This window comes from Lactuca saligna, chromosome 8 (genome assembly GCF_052625555.1).
Source record: "Lactuca saligna cultivar CGN05327 chromosome 8, ASM5262555v1, whole genome shotgun sequence".
Lineage (NCBI taxonomy): Eukaryota > Viridiplantae > Streptophyta > Magnoliopsida > Asterales > Asteraceae > Lactuca > Lactuca saligna.
The window spans coordinates 102,856,825-102,870,287 of NC_136424.1; the positions used below are offsets into that span (position 1 = coordinate 102,856,825).

At 41.8% G+C, this 13,463-nt stretch overlaps 1 protein-coding gene across 1 annotated transcript; it reads left to right on the top strand.

Moving 5' to 3' along the window:
• Positions 1–10,783: 10,783 nt before the first annotated feature.
• LOC145012141 (putative xyloglucan endotransglucosylase/hydrolase protein 23) lies at positions 10,784–11,970 on the top strand. Its single transcript, XM_078970921.1, has 3 exons — positions 10,784–11,108; positions 11,201–11,394; positions 11,476–11,970. Exons 1-3 carry the CDS (start codon positions 10,833–10,835, stop codon positions 11,870–11,872), a joined length of 867 nt encoding a protein of 288 aa, XP_078827047.1. The 5' UTR covers positions 10,784–10,832; the 3' UTR covers positions 11,873–11,970.
• The last annotated feature ends 1,493 nt before the right edge of the window (positions 11,971–13,463 follow it).

Consider the following 13,463-nt stretch of genomic DNA (forward strand, 5'->3'; position numbering starts at 1 on the left):
GGGGCTCCGGATTATCACGGGGCACGGGACCCCATAGCGAGCACTAGATGGTTGGCAGACATGGCCAACGCCTTTCGCACTAGCAGATGTCCCGAGGGGGACAAGGTCAGATTGGCATCCTATCTTCTAAAGGACAGGGCACGGGATTGGTGGGAAGAGATTGGTCATGCCATCGGTGATGACACAGCCTTGGATGCCATGAACTGGGCAGACTTTACTACCAGATTCAGAGCCGAGTTCGCACCAGTTATTGAGGTGCAACAGTTAGCACGTGAGTTTCAGGATCTTACCCAGAATACAGAGACAGTGGCGGAGATTACCGCCATGTTTAGGGAGAGGGCTCTTCTTGTTCCTCGGTACGCGGCTGATGAGGAAATGAAGAAGGCTCGTTATCATGAGATGCTGTGGAGTGATATCCGCCAGTTTGTGAGCCGGTCCATCTATAAAGCGCTGGATGACATGATTGCTAGGGCGAGAGAGAGAGAGAGAGAGAGAGAGAGAGAGAGAGAGAGATTGACCTTGAGATGGAGAGAAAGAGGAAGCTGGAGGTGGCTCCAGGTACAGGGAGTGCGGGTAAAAACCCAAGGGTTCAGATCACAGAGCTAGGAGTCAGCAGAGCCACGATCGGTGTGGAAAGTGTGGGAGATTGCACGATGGGCGTGCAAGGCAGGGAGTGCCAGCTGCTACAAGTGCGGTCAGACCGGGCATATGAGCAGAGATTGTACAGCCACTACTGGCGCCGTTGTAGCATCAGATCTGATTTGCTTCCATTGCAATCAGAGGGGACATAAAAAGTCCCAGTGTCCGAGTTTAACTGCTGCAGGAAAGGTGTCAACACCTGCTCCTGCTACTTTGAGGATTACAGATGGCCGTCAGGGCCGAGCTGAGATGCTGGTGGCAAAGAGTAGGGCTTTTCAGCTGAAAGCAGAGGAGGCGTGAGCGACTCCTGACGTGGTGATGGGTATGTATTTCTTCCCTTATATCCGCATTTATTATTGATTGTTCCTTATGGTTATATGTTTTGAATAGGGTCGTTCTCCGTGAACGGCATTTCAGCTACAGTATTGTTTGATTCGGGGGCTACCCGATCATTCGTCTCTCTTGCGCTTAGCAAGAAGTTCAGCATAGCTCCTGGAGAGCTAGATTGTCCACTTGAGGTTGAGATAGCAGCTGATAGGATCGTTAGGGTCGCAAGGGTACACAGAGGATGTTCCCTAGAGTTGTTCGATAAGCAGTACTCGGCGAGTCCGTTGAAGATGACCATGAACTCGGCGAGTTGGATGAACAACTCAGGGAGTTCATTGAAGATTGCCTTGAACTCGGCGAGTTGTTAGAAGACTCGGCGAGTTGGCTAGGGTTTCTTCCAAATCTTGGCCACGTATGAAATCGATGAGTTAAAAAGGGAACCTCAACGAGCCAATCAATGATTTCACGGCTTTTCAAATTCAGGAAGAACCGGAGGCGGCTCCAGTTGAATTCTGTTGGTTTCTGGTAATTGGGAGATTTATGAGAAGGGTTGTATGGTACATATAGGTGGTGAAGTTCGTGTTGGACCCGAGAGTTGAGCTTTCTTATTTCCAACGACAGTTGCGAGGTGAGTTATCCTCACTATACTAAGGGGTCTAAGGCACCAAGGTCGGCCCATTGGATATGATATCGTAGTAGTTGTATTATGTTGAGTATGAGTTAGTTATGCATGCTAGTTGAAACACTAGAGGGTAAGCCTGTAGGACTACCTGTGATACTAATTGATTGCATGTATGTGCATTATCTGTTACATGTTGATATGTTATGTGGGATGGGTTGAGGTCGTACTACTCTGTGCGGTAGCCAACAAACCCTAGAGTATTCTAGATATTAGTTGAGGGCCCGGTAGGCATTCCAGACTCATACTGAGGACTTGGGAGCATTCCAGATACGAGCTGAGGGCCCGGTAGGCATTCCAGACTCGTACTGAGGGCTCGGTGGCAATCCAGATGTGAGCTGAGGGCCCGGTAGGCATTCCAGACTCACACTGTGGGCCCAGGGGTATTCCAGTCTGTTAAGTTGTGGACCCGTTATGTGCTGTTCTGCTCAGTTTGTTATGATATGTTATGGTGTGACATGGTTATGTGGAGTATATGTGTATCGGTATTTTGGGGGCAACTCACTAAGCTCTCGGGCTTACAGTTTCAGTTTATTGTTTCAGGTACATCAGGGGATCGTGGCAAGGCGAAGGCATGATCGTACAGCTCCTCCTATTATGTTATGTTTCTGGGAAAACTCTTATATAAATGTATTTTGAAAACAAAGTTGTAATGTTTTGATGAATTCGACATGTTTTGAAAGTTTAAATTTGGCTTGAATTTTTGGGTGTTACAAGTAGGGTAAGAATCAATGCCTCACACAATCACTGTCTGAGGGTCACAAATGATACCTGCTGCTTAGGCCCCCATCAAAACACTACCGACTTCCTAGCCAGTCGGGTGAGCGGAACTACTATATTGGAGAAATCCTGAATGAATCTCCGATAGTACCCTGCCAAACCTAGGAAGCTCCGAATCTCATATGGAGACCTCGGGACCTCCCACTGCATCACGACCTCGATCATGGTCGGATCTAGTCGAATACCCTTCTGGTTGACGAGGTCACCAAGGAACTGCACCTTGCGCAACCAGAACTCGCACTTGGAGAACTTCGCAAAAAGTCTCTCCCTCCTCAACATCTCTAGCACCTCTCTCAGGTGCTCCTCGTGCTGCTCCTTAGTCTTGGAGTAAACCAAGATGTCGTCAATGAATACTATCGTAGACCAATCCAACATCGGCCTACATACGCGGTTCATGAGATCCATGAACGCGGCTGGAGCGTTGCTGAGCCCAAACGGAATCACCACAAACTCATAATGACCATAACGGGTCCTAAAAGTTGTCTTCTAAACATCCTCACCCTTGACCCGCATCTGATGATAACCGGAGCACAGATCAATCTTGGAAAACCAAGATGCTCCTTGAAGCTGATCGAACAAGTCATCTATCCTTGGGAGTGGGTAACGGTTCTTCACCGTTACCTTGTTCAACTCCCGGTAATCTATGCACATACAGTGCGACCCATCCTTCTTCTTCACAAACAGGATCAGGGCTCCCCATGGTAAACTACTCGGTCTGATGAATCTTGAACTCAACCTGTCTCTCCAGAGGTATCCCAGACAAATCCTCCGGAAATACATCCGAGTAGTCTCGTACTACTGGTACATCATCAACTCTCGCGTTTCCCTTCTCCCGGGCATCTAAAACATAGGCGACGAACCCCACGCAACCCTGCTGAAAGTAGCGCCTCACTCTCGTTGTTGAACAGAGAATCGGTCCGCGTTGTGGCCTCTCGCCCTGACTCACTAACTCTCCCCCACTGCAGTGTGAACCCTCACTAATTGTAGTTCACAATCAATCACTACCCCATTGGGGCTCAGCCAATCCATGCCTACTATAACCTTGTTCCGTCGCAGAGGAATAAGAACCAGGTCTACCGAAAATTGCTCATCAAATAACCGAAGCGAACACCCCTTATGCACTCTCGCGAACCTAATGGTCCTATCATCAGCTATCTCGACCTCAAGTGGACAATCCAGCTCTCCAGGAGATCTGCTAAACCTCTTGCTAAGCACAAGCAAAACAAATGATCGGGTAGCCCCCAAATCAAACAACACTATAGCTGAAATGTCGTTCACTAAGAACGACCATATACAAAATATATAACCATAAAAAACAATCCATAACAATAAAAAGATAAAAGGAAGATACATACCCGACACCACATCAGAAGTCGCTCGCGCCTCCTCTGCTGTCATCTGAAAAGCTCTACTCTTCGTCACTGGCGCCTCACTTTGGCCCTGATGGCCGTCTGTAATTCTCAATGTTGCAGGGGAAAGTGCTACCACCTTCCCTGTTGCTGTTGTTGTTGCTGTCAAATTCGGACACTGGGACTTTTTATGCCCCCTCTGATAGCAATGGAAGCAAATCAGATCAGATGTTGTGGTAATGGTGGGAGTAGCTGTACAGTCTCTGCTCATATGCCCGGTCCGACCGCACTTGTAGAAACCGAGACTCCCTGCCCTGCACGCCCCATCGTGTAATCTCCCACACTTGCCACACCAACTGTGGCTCTGCTGTGCTTTAGATCTGTGATCTGATACCTTGGTCTTTTTGCCCGAACTCCCTGTGCCAGATGCCGCCTCTGGCTTCCTCTTCTTCTCCATCTCTAAATCAATATCCCTCTCTCACAAGCCCTAGTAATCATGTCATCCAGCGTTTTACAGCTGGATCAGCTCACAAACTGGCGGATATCACTTTGCAACATCTCATGATAACGGGCCTTCTTCATTTCCTCATCAGCTGCATACTGAGGAACGAGAATATCCCTCTCCCTGAACTTGGCGGTAATCTCCGCCACTGTCTCTATAGTCTGGGTGAGATCCTAAAACTCTCTGGCTAACTGCTGCACCTCGATAACCGGTGCAAACTTGGCTCTGAACCTAGTAGTAAAATCAGCCCAAGTCATTGCATCAAGTGTTGCGTCATCCCCGATGACATGCCCGATCTCCTCCCACCAATCCCGTTCCTTGTCCTTCAGAAGGCAGGATGCTAGTCTGACCTTATCCCCTGGGGACATCTACTAGTGCAGAATGCATTGGCGACATCTTCCAACCATCTAGTACTCGCAATGGGGTCTCGCGCCCCATGGCAGTATGGAGCTCCACAAGCTCTGAACTCCCTGAAAGTGAGTGTGCGCAACCCTATCATGGTCGCCACCTCAGCACGGAATGTGCTCAAGCTCTCATCCATCAACTCCAAAATACCCTCATTGATCGAACCAAAGATCATAGGAGTCTGCTCGAGTATGATACGAGTAATATCTTAAGAGAAAAACTCCCTCGTCTGCTCATCCAAATGCTCAGCCCCTGAGCCTAATCCTGATCCCTCACCGGCACCTGAACTGCCGCCTACTGGTCTAGGGCGTAAAACCACCATTCTGAAAACACATCAATTCAAACGTCAGAAACACTGATATATCTCGAGGGATCGCTACTACTATAGGTTTCCTGGCCTCGCCTGGGCCTTCCTTGATTCAAGTATGGTTCCTCTACTTTCAGTAGTACGGGCCCATACTACCTTCCACATCTATCTGTACTTTCCTCAAGAACTGCCTCGACTCCACCAAGTCACTAATACTGCTACTGATCTCTGCTACTCTCATCCTAGGCTTACCCTAGGGTAAATCTCTGACTCAAACTAGTCCTTGGCTGCTGAAGGCCTCCTTGTAATTCCAATTAGCCATTACCTGAATACCATCACATGTGACAAGGCTACGATAATCCTTCGAGTAAAAGACTCATCCCCACAATGGTTAGACTCAAACAAGAGTTTCACAGTAGGGCCGAATCCAACACTCTAAGATTATTCAACCCTGATCACATGTGACGTGACGTATTCACCTAACGACTAACTCCCATCACTCAGATTCCCACAAGGCACAAAGCAAGCAGCATTCGGACACAAGAACTACTCAAGCAAATATATTCTCATAACGAGAATTTGTACCAGCGTACAATGCTAAGCTCATACTATCAGGCATAACCTAAACAGGCTATCCTACTACTGTCTACTTAATACTAGCATGAATTTCTCATAAAGTTGAAACACATATAGCAGGCACATAAGGCATCATCCCTAGATCCTTAGTCCTATCCTAGCATGCTGTTCTACTGAAACTGAAACTGATAATCATAACATAAACTTGTATGGGTAATTTGGGAGTACTTACTTGAGCTCGGCTCATCGCATGCACCACACCCTTTTCTCGTTTTCAAAAACTCTTTTCTTTTTAAGTTTCTTTTTCAAAAATCCTTTCGAAAAACATTTTTCTTTTGAAAATCTTCTTACTATTTCCCTAGTTTGAGTCCAGTCACACCCGTAAGTGTGCCTCTCTGATACCAACTTGTAACATCCCAAAAGTACGACCCAAAAATTTTTGTTTTAATATTTCTAAAATCACATCATCGAATGTCATATATAATAAGAACCATGAAATGAGTAACTCAAAAGTCATAGTAATTGTGTCAAAACAAAACTGTATCAATCATAACAAAATATCTTAATAAAACTCCCAGGATAAAACTGAAGTTGTGGTGTGTGCGATGCCATCAACCCGAGCTCTTCCCTTTGCTTGCGGAAGTACCTGAAACCAAAACTGAAACTGTAAGCACAAAGCTTAGTGAGCTCCCCCAAAACTACCACATACCATACAATCACAAATAGATAACTATTAGGCCTTGCCCACTGCATCGGACCGGAGTTCGGAAACTGCATCGGACCAAAGTCTGGAACTAACCAGGGTCTTGCCCTCTGCATCGGACCAAAGTCCGAAAACTGCATCGGACCAAACACCGGAACTGACTGGGACCTTGTCCCCTACATAGGACTGAAGTCCGGAACTAACTGCATCGGACCAAAATCTGGAACTGACTGGGACCTTGTCCCCGGCATCGGACCGAAGTCCAGAAACTGACTAAGCATAACATAGCATAGCATAAACATATCAACTAACATAAACACATATACTGCATATTGCATCGGACCGAAGTTTGGAACACATACCACAAAGACATGCGTGAATCACAAAGACATCAAGCACACTGAACTACTGCATTTGGACCAAAGTCCGGAACTACTGCTAACTACACGGGCCGACATTGTGGCCGTAGACCCGTTCCTACTGGAAGGAAAACTCACCCTGGAACTCTGGCTGCTGAGATGCTAAATCCGAACCTGGATGACTGCTACTCCGGAATTCCCCGGCTACAATTCCCATAAACACTAAATCAGATACTGATAACTGAACTGAGGATAAAATGACTATTTTACCCCTGGTCAAAGTCAACCTTCTGTTCAAATTCAACATTTAGTTGACCAGACTCGCCAAGTTGGGTTGTCAACTCGTCGAGTCCCTATATTCTCTTCTTATCCACTACTCGCTACTACTCATCGAGTTTAGCAAAGACTCGACGAGTTCTTCGTCGATAATGACATCCAGTCTAACTTCATCCGACTCGCCGAGTTGTATGAACAACTCGTCGAGTCCATCCTCATCTCATGAACACGTCTAGTCTATGACTCGCCGAGTTGTATGAACAACTTGTCGAGTCTGTTCTTGAGGCAAGAAGATTGCTTTGGACTCGCCGAGTTAGGGCGTAGACTCGCCGAGTCCCTCAATTACTGAGTTCGTGTCCCATTTCACTGATTCCACGTCCTACTTACTAATTCCACTTGTAATCTCTCAAAGGGATAAATTTGGGGACTCGCGACTCGACTCGTCGAGTCCGATGAACAACTCGTCGAGTCGCTTGCATGACATAACTATATCGTTGATTTTTATCAATTCCAAGGCATTCAATTCATATATTTGGGTTCCTAGAGTGGGTTTTACACGTAAAGTTTCCAACTTTACGTGCATGCATGATCAAATGAGGATTAAAAGCCCTAAATAATCCAAGAGTGTAGATCTAGGGCTTGCATGAGCGTTTGGCCTAATAAAGCTGGTGAATCTGAGCTTCTGGAGCTCAAGCATAACTAGATCTGATGTTCTTCTATCTCTACATGCTCCCTACTCACTAGTAGCTCTAGAAATGGCCCAAAAAGTGACTAGATTTAGCTTTTATGGAGATTTAATTGAAGGAACAACAAGGGTTCGAGTTTTAATACCTCTATATCCTCTGAATTGACCCCCAAAATCCTAGATCTTCTTCTTTTCCTTTAGATCCTCCTTCCAAAACTTCAAAGAGCACAGAACACTCAAGGTTGCTTAAAGAATTGCTAGGGTTTCGTATGGGACTGTTTGTGGGTGAGGGAGGCCGGTCCTGGGGCACATAAGATGTTTAAATAGGGTGCAAACCCTTGAGATTAGGTTTTCATCTAGACTGGCAGACTCGCCGAGTCCAGGAATATGGACTCGTCGAGTCCCCCACTTAAAACTTGTGCAAATCCCGTCTCTACTCGACGGGTCTAGCTACTGACTCGTCGAGTAAGCCCCTTAAGAATGAAAATTACTTTAATTAAATTATATACCAGAATTTGGGGCGTTATAACGAACCATCCCAACCTATTTTACATTAAAGTTTTATATTCATAAAACTATATCGATATTGATCTTATTTTATAGAGAAAAATAAATTAGGTAGTTTGATATATTTTATTTTATTTTTTATTAAAAATAAAAATTAGTTATAAACACAAATTACTTTGTGGCAAAAAAAAAATTAATTATCTTCTAACTAGTTTGGACTAAGGATGAGATTTAAAACCGGAAAATCGGACCGGAACCGTAACCGTTAGTTACGGAATATATAGAACCGGTTCCGGTTCCGGGTTCAAAAATTGGCTTTAACCGGGTTCCGGGTAATTCGGGTTTGGGTCCATCGGGTCCGGGTAAATCGGGTCTAAAAACCGGAACCGATTTTTGGAACCGGAACCACTTTTAAGGCCGGAACCTGTTGTTTTTTTTTTAAACGTTTAAAAGATGCATATCTCATTCGTTTCAACTCCGATTGACATACGATGTTTTCCAACATGTAGTATAGAGTTTGTACATGATTTTAGACTATAAATTTGCCATTTTTAGTTTTATATTCATTGACTTATAGTCCCCCAAAGTCGGTATATCAAAGCTAGAAGTTTTTAATTTTTCAGTTTTTTTTGTATTCGGTGAAAGTTTTAAAACATGCATATCTAATTCGTTTGAAGTCGAATTGACATGTGGCTTTTTCCAACTTGTAGTTTACAGTTTATACATGATTTTAAACTATAATTTTGTCATTTTTGGTTTAACATTCAATGATTTACTGTCCTCTAAAGTCGGAATATCAAAACTGGATATTTTCAACTTTTCAGTTATTTGTTTTTGTACTTTGTATTGTGTGAAAATGTTAACACATGTATATCACATTCGTTTAAAGTCAGATTGACATGAGATTTTTTTCCAAAGTGTATTTTAGAGTTTGTACATAATTTTTTACTATAATTTTGTTAATTTTGGTTTCATATTTAATGAGTTACAATCCCCCAAATTCGGGATATCAATATAAAAAATTTCAAAGTTCAACCCACTAAGTAGTAAGTAATTACCAAAAAATTCCTGTTTTTTCGGGTTTTCCGATTCTAAACCCACTTTATCCGGTTTCAACCTACCCACTTTGATGTTTCCGGGTTTTCCAGTTCTAGACCCACTTTACCCGAAACCAAACCAGAACCAGTTCCTATATACCGGTCCGGTTTCCGGTTCTAAAAAAACCCGTTAACCGGTTCCGGGTTTTTCGGATTCGGGTCCATTCAGTCCGGGCTTGGATCTACTTTCATCCCTAGTTTGGATACATGCCATGAACTTCCAATATAATCTGGATGAGCTGAGGACGCCTACACAAGCAAGTTCACAAAGGATTGTCTCATTTTATTTTTTTAATACTTTTTTCCCAATGAAGGGCTCGCAAAAATCCCCCAAGAAGCATTTCTTTACATTGTACTACCTTTCAAAACACTATTCAAATACATTAACTTTAAACCGTTTTCATTCATCTATTTCAAGTTTTCAAAGGCCATGAAACTACATTGAGGTGTGTATAACTATTCAAATACATTAACTTTAAAACATTTTTCATTCATCTATTTCAAGTTTTCAAAGGCCACGAAACTACAATTGAGGTGTGTATAACTAGCTTACCGTATATACCTCGTGGTATACATATAATTTTCTTTTGATTTTTTCTAATCCCAGTATTTTAGAAAAATAGCAACATACTTTGGGTTTTACCCCATTTCTTTTACTACTATGTTTATACTTGCACCAATGTCATAAACCTTAAACAACATATTCAAGCATTATGCTCACCCTAGTCAATCACATGGATAAAATTTAGAATCATTATGTTCACAGATAACATTATATTTCCATATTCATGATATGCAACTACACCATTAGTTCTAAGATGTTACCAATTAGGCAAACATAGAGTTGACAACAAGCGGCATGGACTACTATCTTGGGTAATTAAAAACCTCTGATGCCTTAACCGATATAGGTCATTGATACCCTCTCTAGCCTCTAGGAAAAAAGTAAACCATATTTTCCAACATCTATCAAAAATATCATTCACATATATCCATTACATTTACCATCTCATAACAGAAACTATTCCACATATCAAGCATCCACCAAACTATTTACGGTGTTACATAATGATAGAATGCTAGAAAATTTATTTTTTCCAGACAATTCGGAACAATATGTGGTTATCTTTGAAAAAAAAAATTAGAAAAAAAAAACTTATTTGTTAACGGAACTTACTTGGAAACCCGATATTTTAGCTAGGATTGGTAAGTGGTAACTAAAAAAAGGAAAATATGTTTAAAAGGTAAAATCTTTTAAATTATCAGTCCTTTTGTATTCAATATTTTATCGAGGCGCGAGGTTGAATATCCCGGATGAAACGCCATGCAATTTAAAATAATAAATTACACTTTTGAAAACGCGTCACCGATCCACAGACATCCGTCAATTGTATTTTTTTTAACAACCAAATGTCTCTTTCACTACCACTTTAGAGATACAATTGTTACACGCTAAAGCCTAATATACACCAGCTGTTTTATCATCAAAAGTTCAAAACTTTTAAGTTCTCACCAACTTGACTTCACTAAATACTCCTCCTACTCTCACCTTCCTTCAATCTCCAAACACACACCCTATAAATACAACACAATTCATGTCTTTTATCTTCAACTTACTAACAAAACATTCCTCCGCATAAAATGGCTTCTTCTTCTACCTCAAAGCTGTCGACTTTCCTTCTGCTTTTCATCTTTCTAGTGAGCATTTCAATAGTCTCTGCGGATTTCAACAATGAGTTTGATATCACTTGGGGTGATGGCCGAGGTAAAATACTAAATGGCGAACTCTTAACCCTTTCCCTCGATAAATCATCTGGCTCTGGCTTTGAGTCAAGAAACGAGTACCTGTTTGGCAAAATCGATATGCAGCTGAAACTGGTACCCGGCAACTCCGCAGGCACAGTCACTGCCTACTACGTTAGTTTCTTGCTATCTTTCATATATACTTTCTAGGCTGTGAAATAGTTTACTGAATTTGAATGTTAATTATGTTATGATTGTATTTGCAGTTGTCTTCAAAAGGATCGAACTGGGATGAGATCGACTTTGAGTTCTTGGGTAACTTGAGTGGTGATCCCTATATTCTTCATACAAATGTATTCAGCCAAGGCAAAGGCAACAGAGAACAACAATTCTACCTGTGGTTCGACCCAACTGCTGATTTCCACACCTATTCAATCCTTTGGAACCCTCAACGAATCATGTAAGTATCATCTTAAGTTTTATATAATTTCTACATACAATGACCCATGTCAAATACTGATCTTCCTTTGTCCATTTCTAGATTTTCTGTTGATGGAACACCCATTAGAGAGTTTAAGAATTCCGAATCTATTGGAGTTCCGTTCCCAAAAAATCAGCCCATGAGAATACACTCTAGCTTATGGAATGCTGATGATTGGGCGACCAGGGGTGGGTTGGTTAAAACCGACTGGAGTCAAGCCCCGTTCACAGCATCCTACAGAAACTTTAGGGCCGATGCTTGTGTGGTGTCTTCTGGGAAATCGTCTTGTGGTGGCTCTGCATCTTCCGGTGGCAATCAGGCATGGCTATCGGAGGAGTTGGATAACACAAAGCAGGAAAGGTTAGAATGGGTGCAGAAGAATTACATGATATACAACTACTGTTCAGATTCCAAGAGGTTTGCTCAAGGGTTTCCTCCGGAATGCAAAATGGCATAAGAAGTGTTCTGTTATACACTGATACGCTGGACCTCCGTATATATTCTTCTATGTATTTACTATTTAGTGCTATTTAAGCTTTAGAATTATATTTGTTATTCATATTCTTTGTAGCTATTAATCAATGGGATAATGACTTGAAAGGGTAACGAACTTTCGAGTTTTGTCACATTTAGTCACTAAATTTTTTTTCGTTATCTATTTGCCATTGAACTATTGAAACTGTTCACATTTTACCCTTATGACCGGATGTTGCCGGTCATAGGGGTAAAATGTGAACAGTTTCAATAGTTCAATGGCAAATAGATAACGAAAAAAAGTTTAGTGACTAAATATGAACAAAATCGAAATTTCGTTTCCCTCTAAAAAGTTCAATGATTAAATGTGAACAAACTTCCTCTTGTATTATGTTTTACCAAATTATTTATTTTGTTAAATTATAGCAACATTTGTTGATGAAGAAATCTATTAAATAAAAAAAATTAAAAAAAAAAAAAAAAGAAAACCATGAAAATATATTTAAAAAAAAAAAAACAAAAAACCAAAACCGAAATAAAAAACCAATAGTTTGACATTTTCCAAAATAAAAAATCAAAATTTCCAATCTGATTTTGGTTTTACAAAAAAATGAACCATTCTCACTGATGTGAATTTTGACCATTGGTTTGGCATGCAAAATTTGTGACATCCCATGAATATTTAGTTACAACATCGTCTGAACTCGTAATTCATAGTAAGGGGTTAGAGTATCATCGCATGAATACGTAGTTACAACATCGCCTGAAATTGTAATTCATCACCTACAGGTTATGGGCATGCTGGTGTTTCCACTGGATTGTCTAGAATAGTTCGTGGTCACCATCTATACTCTGGTAGATTACTACCTCGCCACATTGCTGGTTAATGTTATGGTATCTCCTTTCATTCTACATCACATATTCATCATCATCTATTTACCTAATTATCATCACCTTTCTATCATCACCTATCTCTCATCATTTTATTTCATCAGATTGTTAGTTAAGGTTATGCTTCCTAACTTTGAACCCCAAGGTTTACTCTACTAAATCTTCATATTCTCGGCTCTCTAGACCTAGAAGGGTCCAGATCTATCACACCAAAAAGCTCAAGATAGCTCTTCCTCTCACTCTACACACTCAAGCTCGCTAGGATTCTCACTTATGGGAAAGGTAGTCGCAATTGAAGGCCATAAGTGCCTTTAAATATGGCTTGGGGCAAAAGATTTAGGGTTTCTGCCAACAACATGGACTCGTCGAGTCGCCTCACCGACTCGTCGAGTCCATTCATTAATCCGAGTCATCAGTCGCGACCTTACTCGATGAGTGTTGGGTTTTAGCCATAAGAACTTTCCTATGTGCGCATGCAAAACCCTATTGCTTGGATCTAGGCTTTCTAATAAACATGCTTTTGAATCCAAGACTTCTAATGGCTAATTAGGTTAAATAACAATATTAAACAGATCTAGAATCATACCTTTGAATCCCTTGTTGATCTTGGTTGTCTTGGAGCTTCTAGAGTCACAATTGTCACTCCTCTAATGGTTTACAAACACCAATAGCAAGCAAGATGA

Coding starts and splice junctions, on each gene's coding strand:
- LOC145012141 (XM_078970921.1), top strand. CDS start 10,833: ATGGCTTCTTCTTCTACCTCAAAGCTGTCGACTTTCCTTCTGCTTTTC. Junction 11,109..11,200: donor GCACAGTCACTGCCTACTAC/GTTAGTTTCTTG, acceptor TTGTATTTGCAG/TTGTCTTCAAAAGGATCGAA. Junction 11,395..11,475: donor TGGAACCCTCAACGAATCAT/GTAAGTATCATC, acceptor GTCCATTTCTAG/ATTTTCTGTTGATGGAACAC.